The sequence below is a fragment of the Grammomys surdaster genome, unplaced genomic scaffold (genome assembly GCF_004785775.1).
Source record: "Grammomys surdaster isolate TR1022 unplaced genomic scaffold, NIH_TR_1.0 174, whole genome shotgun sequence".
Taxonomy (NCBI): domain Eukaryota; kingdom Metazoa; phylum Chordata; class Mammalia; order Rodentia; family Muridae; genus Grammomys; species Grammomys surdaster.
Genome location: NW_021604622.1, coordinates 8195169 through 8208513, shown reverse-complemented (window position 1 = coordinate 8208513; position 13345 = coordinate 8195169). Strand labels below are relative to the sequence as shown.

At 42.9% G+C, this 13345-nt stretch overlaps 1 protein-coding gene across 1 annotated transcript in view; it reads right to left on the bottom strand.

Annotated features, from left to right (window-relative positions):
* The window catches only part of Drosha (drosha ribonuclease III), a 108871-nt gene that overhangs the window by 21496 nt on the left and 74030 nt on the right, over window positions 1–13345 (bottom strand). The window contains exons 23-26 of the mRNA XM_028767570.1: window positions 10920–10979; window positions 9451–9550; window positions 6653–6755; window positions 4796–4866 (exon numbers count right to left, since the gene is read on the bottom strand). Coding sequence (XP_028623403.1) covers window positions 4796–4866; window positions 6653–6755; window positions 9451–9550; window positions 10920–10979 — 334 coding nt within the window. The remainder of the gene's footprint in view (window positions 1–4795; window positions 4867–6652; window positions 6756–9450; window positions 9551–10919; window positions 10980–13345) is intronic.

Sequence of the window (13345 nt, the reverse complement as noted above, 5' to 3'; positions counted from 1 at the left end):
TCACACCCCAATACACTGGATTACACGACTGTCACACTCACACCCCAGACCTGGTCATCCGCTGCCGACTGTCACCACATGCCCTCCGATTTCATGTTCTTGTCTCGAGCCTGCTTCAGAGGGAGTGGGAACACCCCACATCACATTCCTAAGCCCTCACAACTCTGAGACCATGCTTTAATGTGGCTCGAATAAATGGTTACTTGAAACATGATAATATATAAACCTTATGGAAAATCCTGGTATATTATCTCAGTGGCTGAGGTAAATCCAGGAGCAGTTAGAATTCTGATTTCCTTGGGGGAAAAAAAAGTGTTTTTCCTTCACTTCAGACCCTTGGGAACCTCTACTTGACGCTAGGCTTTTATAAATAAGAGAGAAAAATAACCTAAGAAGAAATGTTTTTCTAAAGTTTGGTTTTTGGCAGGATACAGGAAAATTTAGGCTCATTTGTGATATAAGGTGATAAGAGGAAATGGAAGCTCAATGGTTCTGAACAACTTAACAAAGCACAGAGGTTCTCGATGTTTAAAGAAAGGGCTTAAATATCAAACTGTTCTTTAAAGGCTCAAGAAAGGACTTCTGTTAACCAATCAATAACCTCTCCCTTTTATCCCCCAGAGTGTCAGCCTCCCGCTCCTTCCCTCTCTCCCTCTCTCCCTCTCTCCCTCTCTCTCTCTCTCTCTCCCTCCCTCCCTCCCTCCCCCAGTGTTCTCTCCACATCTTGTTCTCTCCCCCCACGACAGGATGGACACTTTCTGCCTGCCTGCCTCTGGCCACCTGTCTCCTCGGGAGTGCAGCACCATCCTTCCCTCTCTTCACCCCTGCTTCTGTCTGGATTCCTTTATTCCGCTCCAGTGACCTCTCATCTACGTCATGACTGGGAACACCTGACGGGCATGTTTACCTCACATGCACTCAGGCAGTAAAGCTCCCGTTCCTTTATACAGTAAGCTAGGGACTGTGCAGACTCGGCTGAGGAGCCTAGGTTTAATTCTGCGTGCATGTTGGTAACTTTCTTATTCTCCCCAGGCCACTATTTCCACAGGTATAAACTGAAGATAATCCTAGGACCTTCTTCACATCGGTCCCTGACAGCAGCCCAGTGAGTAGCACACTGAGAGAGCCTGATGCCCAGTGCGGTCAGGGAGAACACCACTAGCAGCAACAATGCATCAGCAGCACTGATAAACCAGCTTTCACTTCCAACCTTTCCCAGGTGTCTCCAGAACTCAAGACTCACGTGACACTCTGAATCATTTCCTTCTCGCTGTTTCACGTTTTTCATTTAAAAGTATTTGTGATTTCTCCTGGATGTCCACGGCCACCCGTCTTGGTGTGAATTTATGCCGTCTTACAACCAGACAACTTCACTTACATCTGCTTCCTTTTGTGTACCCCAGTGTAGTGTCAGAGAAAATACACTGCAAACATCTAGCCTGGGATCCCGGCGATACTGTTAATTAACTCTAGGACTATGGTTTGCTTCTAGAAAATGCTCAAGATTGGCTGGGCCATTCATTAACATAGCATATTGATATTAAATACCCATTATGTATTAGGTTACTAAGATAAATAGGATACAGCTCTGTCCTCAAAGAGGCCTAATGAGGAACAGCAGAGGTAAATACACAGAACTTACAAACCTGAAGTAGGTCCCTTAAGAGTGAAAAATCATTTTAAACTACATCCCAGCTGCCAGTTTCTCAGACAGACTAAATCTCGTACGAACAGAAATGGATGCACTTGAGGTAGGCTCACTGAAGGAGGTCAGGCTACCACACCGAGCTGGGAGGAAGTCGGTGCCAGAGGAAAAGCATCACTCTGCCCAGGGTTATGAGAAAAATCTCCAAAGAGGACTTGAAGAAGATGGAAAATCTAGCAAACACCAGCAGAGGGTGAGAACCAAATGCCAGGCAGACACAGACGGCAAAGAAAATGGACAAAAAAGGAGACCGACACAGGCAGAACCATCGGAGAACTTAATCCCAGCACTCTCAAGGCACCCTGTTCTACATAGCGAGTTCCTGGTGAGCCAGGGCTACATAGTGAGGCCCTGTTTAAAACAGCAACAAAACCCCACCAAACCTTCTCTATGTTACATTGTATATAGACTTTGGTGGCTAGTACTCAAATATCTTAAAACTGGAAGGCCTGTCACTCACACAGCACTGAGGGACAATGAAGGACAGTTAACAGGCGAGAGATGAGAGGCCTTGAGAAAGCACAGGACAGTTTCAAGGGAAGCAAACCAAAAGTCACCCAGTCAAGTGATGAAAACTTAAAACTGAACGGATATATGGGGGAAAAAAGTTTAGGGCTGGAAAGAGTCTGAGGTTTGTGATTTAAAGATAAAAATAAAAGCAAAACGTGTTGGAGACCAAAGGTGATGGAGCCAATATTAACCTGTTAAAATGGCCGTCTGTGGGAGACCCACACCAGGCTGCTCAGAAGCAATTTGAAGAGACACCTTTTCCAATTTCTAGTATGCCAGAGAATGGCCTGGGTCAGAGACGCTGGGGACAGATGTACAATGAGAAAAGAGAGGAGACAGGAAAATGACGTAATGTCTTTCCATTGTTGTCAGGGGGCGCTCGGGGTAATCAGACTTAAGCTTTCCACACAGGCAAACTCACTGGGTAAGCCTGGAGGGTTATACAAACTAAAAGCAAATAGTTCTTAGAAAGAAAAGTCAGTTGAGGGAGAAAAGACAAGACAGCCCTGCTGTTTGAAAGGGCTGGGTAAGAGCAGACGTCAACAGGGACATTAACAGGAAACAAGACTCCTTCCCACCCACCCACAGGAGAGAAGTCAAAGGATCCTCTCTCAGTGCCTTCTGCCATCCTGACTACACTGCCCTCTTAGCTGCCTAGATCTGCACTATCCCCTAAACCACAACTATCGGGACACTGGGTTGCTAACCCACCTCACAGTAGCACCCAATCTCAGACTAACCCCTTCTCTTAATCTGGGCGCACACACAGCAGACAACCAATACCCTCAACATTGAGCAGCAGCCCTGGCCTTAAAGGATACTTCTCTCCTCACTAACATAGATACCCCATAGTTACAGAGAGTTCGTCAACCTGCATTAGTTGTCTATGTTTCTTTCCTCTCTGTGTGCAGCTTATTACATTTTCATAACAACACACACACAGACTCACAGAGGGGGGGGAGGGAGGGAGGGGGAGGGGAGGGGAAGGGGGAGGGGATAGAGAGAGAGAGAAAGAGAGAGAGAGAGAGAGTGTGAGTCAGTGAGAGTGTTTGTCAATGTTTCAATAGCTAGTAGACTCAAGCCAATTTGGAAATGCCAGTCAAGTTAAAAGGCTCCAGCTTGTATACATGAAAATTCTGAAGCAGAACGTTATGTATTACTGAGCCTTACTCAGTTTTACAAGAGACACCAAAATGAACTGTGAGCCTCAGCCGTTCCATTTGTAAGATAATGCCCAGGCTCGGCTTTCCGTTCAGACGATTCTTCATTTCGCCCTTTATTAAGTATCCAGTGCTGGGCAGCTCAGCACCGAACTGGGCTCTGGAAGTGTAAGATAAGCCTACTAAGTAGACAGACAGGACAGAGAAGTTTAAAGGGAAAAAAAAGTCTGAACACAAGCAGAGCCAACTAAGAACACAGGCTAGAAAGCTGTGGGGAGGAGCACAGGAGGGGGTGCAGGTTAATCCAGGACAAAGGAGCAGCGACATCAGAGGTGAGGGGAACACTGGAGAAGGCATGAGAAGGTTGCCCAAGCTGCCAACAGAAGATAAAAGCCAGATCGGGGATATTTTAAAATTTGAGAAAGAAGTCCTAAAATACATGCCATCTGCTACAGACACAAACCAAGATGCACAGTTGTTTGTGTATGTAGGGCAAGATGGGGGACCATGGGTCTGCAGAGAATTCTTCTGTTACCAGCAAATACACAAACATAAAAGTTCATCCCATCTCTAGAAAAACAAACTTAGTAATTCTTGGACAGAATATGGAGGTCACGTGTTTAAAACTATTGACTTTTAACTACACAAAGTAATGCAGTCGTAACACCCGACAGCGTGTAAGGTGAGGGCTTCACCTGGCTTACAACCGGCATCCTGTGTTTTTCATTCCTCAAGGGCTACTTCATTCAATTATGATGCCGTTTCAGTTTGGAATAGAGCTGCCTTTCCCTTTAACGTTACAGTGACTTGTTTTGGTACAGAAAGCATTTAGGATGCTCTAGCACACGCAAGAGTAAAAGGATATCTCTGGCAATATTAATGGCTTAAAACATTAGTAACACAAACCATCCTAGAATCGTTTAAAAAAAATGTAATTTGCTTTAGAAAAAAGTTCTCCTAGATTATTTAGTCACAGGCCTATCAGAAATCCTGTCTAAAATAAATATGTTCCACTACTTTACATAATTTACAAACAAAAAATAAAACAAAACAAATCAGGAACAGGCTAATATCGTTAACTGGGCCTGCATGGGGAAGGTACTCATTGAAAAGTGTAATTAACCTAGAAAATCTGCAGAATATAACAACTCCTTTTGTATCTGTAATCCACATTTAATCTAGAAATGATTAAATGATCTTTCCACAAGGAAAGATCATCAGGTTAAAAAAAAAAAAAAATTCCTGGAAAGACTGTCCCAGAACTCCCACGTCTGCAAGAGTTGAACGAGCTGATGGTGACGTACTTGACGTCCGCCACCTGTGAGAGGCTGGCATTTAGTCTTTCCCCCAGTCTTTTCAGGAAACAGAACTTCTGCACTGATACAGAGCTGAGGAGAGAAAGATGGCTGAACATAAATACCGGATCATTAAAGAGCAAGCGTCCGAAGAGCTGCTTGGCTTCCTCCAGGCTGCCCTCCAGGTAAACGGCTCCTGCAGGAAAGCGAGCGAGTGTCAGAAGGAAGGCTGCATTAATATGCAGAGAAAATTACACATCTCTATAAAAAGCAAAAAGGCAAGCTAAAACCAGTCACGGCAGAAAGCCTAGGCGCTAAGAGGAGACTGTTTTAAGGGAACACTTTCCTGCCCTTAGCTATGCTTTTGTGCTAAAATTCAGACTGCATTATAAAGTTAATTCGCTAAAACTTGTAAGCAGAAGAGGCTAGATATGAACTCTCATGAAAGATACAGTATATACCTTACTAAGGAGACAATATTTAACCATACTAAAGAAAACACTTCAATTCACTTTCTGTTTTTACAGTGCATGTTTTAAAACAAACATATATATGTGAACAACAACAACAACAGAAACCTAGATAAAACCAGAAACTAGACCAATGAAGTCTTCTGAAAATAAAAACCAGGACAGGCTCCACTTTTAATTTGAAGTAATGAGACACTGCAAATGCACACTAACCAAAAGCTGCGAGCACCATGGCAACATTTTAGCTTGGTAGCAAAATAAACCTACAGTAGAAAAGTCATATTTTCTTAAAATCAAAATTTTACATCTGTCTTCAGAATGGCTACATTTCCATATATAAAGTTAAAATGCTAACCTAGAAGGCTTTTGATCAATAGGTATTACTGAATGCATCAATCGCTACAGCGGGATGAAGACAGCAGCAGCTGTGGATCAGGGCTGGCAGGCATCACTACTCCACACTCCTCTCTGCCCCTTCTCGGGAAGGCTTGGGAAAGTGTCAGAAGAGTCTCAAGACTCAGAGCTGACTGGTGCACGACTCAGTTCTATGGAACTCTACTCTGGAAGTGGGTGCTGCCAGGACCAGCACGACTCAAGAACTCCTGAGGCAGTGATGGTGCCTCCATCTCTGACAGGGAAGTGAAGATCAGGGATTGCATTATCTGCCAGAGACACATTATGTGACAAGTGATGGAATCCTGTCTACTCAAGCCTGAAGTCAAACCGCAACCCTGCCAAATCATGTGGACAGGGCACAGTAATTCCCTGTGATAAACTCTCTGGAAATACACCTATTGATAAAAAGCACACATTGCTTAGGAAGAGTGGAGAACTGTTAACATTCTTTTGGCATCATCATCACTATAAAACTATTGTGTGCATTTCCAAAAAAAGAGGGCAAAAAAAGTACGAAGGTCTTTGTGAAATAAATGTACTTAGTCATTTACGTAAAAGCAAGAAACTGTTGGTTTACTATAACATTTTAGTATAAAGTGTATTTCAATTACCAGCTAATTAATTCTCCATTAATTTTCCTGTACTAACAGCTAACCATATGTTGTAGATATAAAGCCTGGGTGAGAAGTGTCTATATCAATCAACAATAGTTACAAAGGATTAAAAAGGTTTTCTTTCCAAGATAATAATAAAATCAGAAAACTTGCCAACAATTTAAAATGTGTTCAGAAGATACACTGAGACATTACTAACAACTTACTTTCCATTTTCGTGTGTGTGTGTGTAAGTTTGTGTGTGTCAAATATAGAAAGCAAGCCATCTACACATAAATTCACTCCAATTCAGGAAATGCTAAGCATGACATCAGACAGGAAGAATGCAATAACTAGAAAGCATGATTGACTCCCTAGAGACACTAAGGTAACTACTGGACAATGTGGCGGGTGTTCACATGCTTTAGGAACAAGTAATTCTATTGTAAGCTTCTACAATGAATTCCATGCACTCTCCAACAAGCTCAGTACATAAAAGAAGCAGATTTTAAAGGAAAATTACCTATTAATGCTTCAAAACAATTGGCCATTGCATGCCGGAGATCTGATTCTCTACATAGATCGGGCCCATGGGCATACAGCATAAATCGATCCAGTTCAAGTTTCTATAAAATCCAAAATGACAAAACAAAAAGTGAGAACATTTGTCAAAATAGCCTTGTGTATCATGGGGAAGGGGGCAACGCTGAAATGCACGGGCCTTATGCAGGCGTGTCAGGTGCTTAGTCTACACATTAATTCACTAGAAATCCACATGGTTCAGTCCTGACCAGCAGAAGTACTTTCCAAATTCCAACAGTCAGATTTGGGGTCAGAAATGAGGAGATCTGACTTTTCAAATCTAAGTGCAAACCAAGAATGACACTTCACTAAAAAAGATTCTGCTACAAGAACATGGGTGTTTGGATTCACGTAGAGGATGCAAACCTAACCCAAGGGTGTACCCAAAAGTCTCAAGTCTTTGATCCAGAATAACGTGACATGGATGATGTCAGGTCCCACACGGAACAGGTGAGGCTCAGCTCCTTAACCTGGATTTCCACACCTACTCATTTTATATCCTGATATACAATTAAATATAAGACCTTTTAGAGCCAGACCCAAACAAATAAACATGTCCTTAGAAAATTGTTTCTCTGTTTTGAAAAAATGAGACTTTTTCATAAAAGGAGAAAGATACAAATATGACATAAATATGTATTAAGTCTGTTTCCACTTCCATAAATTAAAATTTAAAATACTTCCTAAACAAACGTCTGAAACATATACGGAATAAGACACAAGCTAATGTACAAACTAACGGCTGTAGTCTCACCAGTCTTTGGATTAAAGACATTCACACTGCCCATACCCACTTGGACTGGAAGCACTGCTAAGAATCTAGAGAATAAAACATATTCAAATCGGTTTTGACTACCACAGTTATAACAGCACAAAGTTCCTTAAAAAACAAAAAAACACTTGATCCCAGAGTGCCAGAGTTTATACTAGACTATGTAAACTATGTCATCTGTTTCACAGGCTCACTGGGAAAATACAATTGCTTGCTATCTCTGGAGTCCTGCTTGAGAACAGACTGCAAACTGCATTTTTATGTCATGAACAATTCTTCTGGGGTGCTGCGGAGTTCCAACTTCTCACACAGCCCACTCTCCTAGCCTTGATTTTTACATAGGCTTTAGCAGAACTCTTGAAGGAGAACAAACACTGGTATGAAGTCCCTAAGATGCACAGAGGCTGTCAGTCTTTCTCCAACTCCTTGCTCCCCAAAAGCTGCAGGGCTACTGCTCTCGAAAAAGGTGGGACCACCATAGCCTTCTGCTGGAGACCAAGGCTACAGGGAAGGAAGCTAGGTGATGTCCGGGGTACTTTGTAAGGTAATTTATCATGGATCTGGTCCTACAAAAAGATTCATATGTAATTATATATTAGGATAAGAAATAAGTAACTTCAGAAATCAAAAGATGAATATGGCTGGAGACACCATATTCTAAGCACTTGGATTCCTACTCAGAGAACTGTACTAGGGTGGATTTGGAGAAATAAGACCATCTAGAGCAATCCCTAAAGGAGGACACTGGCCAGCCAGTCATTCCTCATGGCACTGGAGAGCATCCAATGTCCTAGGTTTGCAGCCTACCACTGTAGCTGTGATAACATACTACACAAAGTAAAACAAGACTTCTGTGCTAACACAAAAACCATATGCTAAAATTTGCTACATTTTTAATATTATTAACATCCTTACAAGATCAAATCAATAAGCCAGTCACAAAACTACTCTTTTCCAACTTTTATATCAAAATGAAAGGAAAGGGGAAGAAACAACTCAAGGCAAAAGCAAAGGAAAGCTTTTCCGGTAGACACTGCCATCTAAGAATTTAAAAGCCTTCACCCTTTCTGATGTTGCATAAACACAAAAGCCTATAAAATGTGAGAACTTATTGTAAGAACAATGATAAACAACACTAAAAATAACCAGCTGCTACAAATTCATTTATTATCTTCGTATGATTTCTATGAACAAAGATCATGAAACCCACTTTAAATAGACTCATTAAAACTCCAAATGTCATTTAATTCTCAAACCCAGCATGTGTGTGGAAGCCAATGTGTGTCCCACTTTATCCATGAGAGAGCTGAGGCTTTGGGAGAGAACAACTGTCCTATAGCCACCCAGGATGCAAGAAAGGAGATGGGCAAAACCCTAAGAGGTCAGCTAAAATGACCATGTTCCTCTGTGGTTATATCCTAGCGTGAGTCTGTTCTGTTAGCCACGCAGCTAAGTCAAGGAGGCATGCAATACAGCCTAAAGCTTAAAGCCTAAATCTTAATTAATGGGATTTGTGATTTGGAGATTCTCAGAGGTCTAAAAACTATCCCATATGGATGTGAACTGTCTGAAATATTCTGTTCAGAGCTATAATTCTACCTGTTAACATAAATTAATAAACAAATGTATTACAAAAGTATTCCATTTCTTTTGCATGGCTCCCATGTTCCTCTCCCCCAAATGCTTAGCTGTTCATGTACATCTGTCAGTTTCTTACTTGTCTGTTTTCAAGTTACCTCACAGCTGAGTTCATTAGCTGCTGGTGAAATTCACAAAGGTAACAGACCAAAACAGAGAAACAAACAACTCCACCATGGTCTGGTCCATAAAACCTGACTCCCAGGTATATTCTCGAGAACGATTCACTCAGCTGCAGAGTTTTGTGGGCTCCAGAAGACAATGTCAGATTCTGCAATTGCTTCTAAAAGCTGTTGCTTTTATACTGTCACTCTGATGCCCGACAATACCTTTGCAAGCATGGCAAGGTGCTGATTCTGCACGATGGCAGTCCGATAGGTTGCCAAGCCTCCTTCCTCCAAGCTAGGAAACAAATAATACAGGTGGACACTGCCGGGAAAAAAGAACAGAAAAGAGCATATAAATCCCCATCACAAACTGTCTGCAGCTCTGCAGTACAGACACAGGATGACGTCGCATCTGCAACAGATACCAGTCAACTGCACTGAACTAACCTAAAGAGTAAATTATTTACGAACACACAAAACCTTAGTAGCAACATTTACTCGTACACCCGGATATATTTGTCTTAAAAGATTTCTCTGGGGAGACACAGTGACAGACATCTGCTATCCTAGCATTCTAGAGACAGAGACAAGAGAATCACCGTAAGTACAAAGCCAGCCAGGTATATACGGTGAGTTCTACACCAGTCAGGATTAGATAGTAAGACCATGGCTCAAAAAGTTGTCTGAAATCTGATAATGATACAATCTGTCACACTTTTTTGACTAATGAGAGCAAACATCTATCTAAAAGTCCAAACTTGGGCCTATAAACAGATGCCTTTCACTGGGGAGGATTATGGGCAGCCCCTGAGGACAATCCGGGGAAGCCCTGAGTAGCAATGTGGTTGTAAAGTATCCAGAATACAGCAGCCAGGAAAAGAGCAGTGAGTGACATCTGGCAGGTTCTATGCAATGATGTGTCAGGGAACTCCAGGGTGAAGTGTGGCCAGGGTAGAAGGCCGCCCAGAACACATCTGGATCACAGCTGCAGCTGCCCTCTCCTACGGCACTCTACATCCTCAAACCTGCTGCCCACCAGAACAGCTCATCCTGGAGCTTATCTTTATGTTCTTCTTCAGAAAACAAAGGACTGTTATAAGAAAAATTGTTCACTACAGTTCCAGGGGAGCATGTGTCACCTCCCTTAAGGAAAAGATTGTGAGCATGGGAAGACAAAATGCACTTTCCAGTCTGTACCTCCAATGGAAAGTTCTTAGAACACACAAACACGAACACACAAACACACACACACACACACACACACACACACACCCTTAGTCATTAAAACTACTTGGAAGCTTTACTTCCCTCAAGATTAGAAAGACAGAACAGGATCAAAGGCAAATCCTGGAAGATGAAATGACATTTTAAAATACCATCCTTTCCCTTTCAAACGGAATATAAGCTCTGAAGCATCCAGCCCCGGACCAGCTGATCTCCTGTGGCTGTGAACAACTTTAACACATGCTTGACAGGACAGAGACACCAGCCTTTCATCTTGTAATCTCACTCATTACAGCAGCAGCAAGAGCAGTTGTCAGGGCCAGAGCCACAGCCATGTGGCTTTTAAGCTTTCAGAGGAGAAAATACATGTCGTTCCAAAGCCCTGCTAAGAATTGCTGGCTAATTACAAAAGAGGTAACGCTTATCAACTGTAATCACTGGGGGCTAGATGGGGAAGACCTACTTACCTGGTCAGAAACTCAACAACAGCATCTCCCAGGAACTCCAACCTTTCATTGTGATTAATCCTACAACAAAGATAAAGACCACTTAAAATAGTTCATTTATGGCCAGGGAATGGCTCAACAGGTAAAGACATTGCCAGAAAGCCTGATCAGCTAAGTATGAATCCAGGGCCTCCCTGGTAGAAGGAGAGAATGAATGACTCCGGACAATCTGTCCATGACCTCCATACATGTGCCATGACATAGATGAACGGACGAATGGTGGGACACACACAACCGGCAAATGTAATTTTAAAAAGCTTTTATTTATAAAACAAAACAACAAGAGAATCTCGGCACATTTACTTTTCTTCCTTATTCTTGAAAAAGGGAAACACAGGGTTAGTTTCTGAGTAACCCAACACCTTACATGCGTACCCTTCATACTCAAGAGCAATGACTCCTGTCTTACCTGAAGTCACTCGGATCCCGAATAGTAGGAAGGTGTGGTGGTTGAAGAACGGCTGCACAGGTTACTATATTTGAATGCTTAATCACAGTACTATTTGAAAGGATTTTAATGACTGGGGGAAGGGGGGTGGCCTCATTGGAGGAACTGTGTCACTGGAGTTTGAGGTCTCAAAAGCCCATGCCAGGCCGTGTCTCTCTGCCTATAGATCAGTTGCAGCTCTCAGCTACTGTTCCAGCTCCTGTCTGCATACTGCCATGCTGCCCACATAATAATGGACTAACCCTCTGTACCTGTAAGCCAGCCCCACTTGAATGCTTTCTTTCCTAAGAGCTGCTTTGGTCACGGTGTCTCTTCCCAGCAATAGAGAAATAACTAAGAGAGGAGGGGAGAATGGGGTACAGCCCTCCGTACTATGTGGTTCCAACGTTCAAGCTTAAGGCTTTCTTTCTCTAGGAACAAGACTGAAAAGCTTCCAGAGAAGTCAGCTATCACACTGACTGTGGTGAGTATCTCTACACGGAGCAGGAGGACCAGAGACAGGAGAGCGCATTCTGGAAGAGTTCCCCAGACAGCACCTCATCTCCTCACCTCCAAACTCAACCCAGTGTCTAGCTCTTTAAGACAGGCCTATTGTATCTGCCACCTCAATGGCCCCTGCTATCCTGTCCCCCCTACCCCTCCACCCCCCACCCCACCCCCGTGTGACAGCCTTCTGTTCCAAACCACTAGATATTCTCCAAAAGGGGCATTGTACAGAAGGGTCAGTCACTGCTCTCTTAAGGCCAGCCTTTCTCCCTCCCCAGAACTTTCCATTCTGCCCCATACACTCAGGTACAGTGAAAATCCACTATATTTCTCAAGTGTTCAGGAAAAAAAAAAAAATCGATGAAATTCTACTTGAGGGGCCCCTCATAAACATGAACGCTCTCCTCCCTGGTGCTCAGATCACACTTTGTTTATACGATGAAGCAACATCTATAAAGAAGTCACCCTGAAAACTCATCCCAGTTGATGGCTTATATTTATGTTAAAAGAATATTCAGTTGGGGTTGCAGCTCAGTGGTGGGGCCCCTGCCCTGCATCTCAGGCCCAAGGTTCAATCCTCAGTATTGTTCCCTCAAAAGAAAATGGTAATCAGGAAAGGAATTAGTAGTCAATAATGGGGAATAAAAGGGAATGGGAGAAGAATAAAGATATGTATCAACATATGCCTATGCTGAGAAATTCCTGATCTCACTGATTTCTTAGAATGTAGTTGTATGTATTACACATACAAACCTAGTGTCAAGTCCTTTAAGACAGGCCTAACGTATGTGACATCAGTGCCCTGTGCGATCCTCTCTCACCCGTGTGACGACCATGTGTGCATACATTACACATACAAAGCAGTAGGCCCTATGAGCAAATTTCTCACTCTGGACAAACGTACAGGATCTTGAAGGATGCTTGGGGTTTTGTTGCTGTTGTTTTTGCTACTCCATTAGCCAAGGTGAACAGGGGGATTACCTGTTGCTTTGTAATTGAGTCAAGTATGGTGGTGCATGTCTGTAATCCCACACTCAAGGCACTGAGGCAAAAAGAGTCTGAGTTGAAGGCTAGCCTGGACTGCTTAGTTTAGGGCAGCACTGACTACAAAACAAGACTGTCTCAAAAGCAAAACAAAAACGAAAGCATCAAGAAATAAAGACATTATTTAAACGCAGAATGAAACAACCTTATAGCCCTCTTGGGGTGTGTGCGTGCGTGCCTGTGTGTATTTTAAGTTACTCAGCTGTTGCTCTAAGAAGAAATAGAATTGCCATGTGCAAAGGCTCACTCTCGTAATCCTAGCACTCAGGAGACTGAGGCATGCAGAATGCCCGTAAGTTTAAGGCCATCCTGAGTTACAGGATACCTTTTCTGTCTCTGTCTGCCCCGTCTATGCCTCTCTTCACACACACACACACACACACACACACACACACACACACACACACAC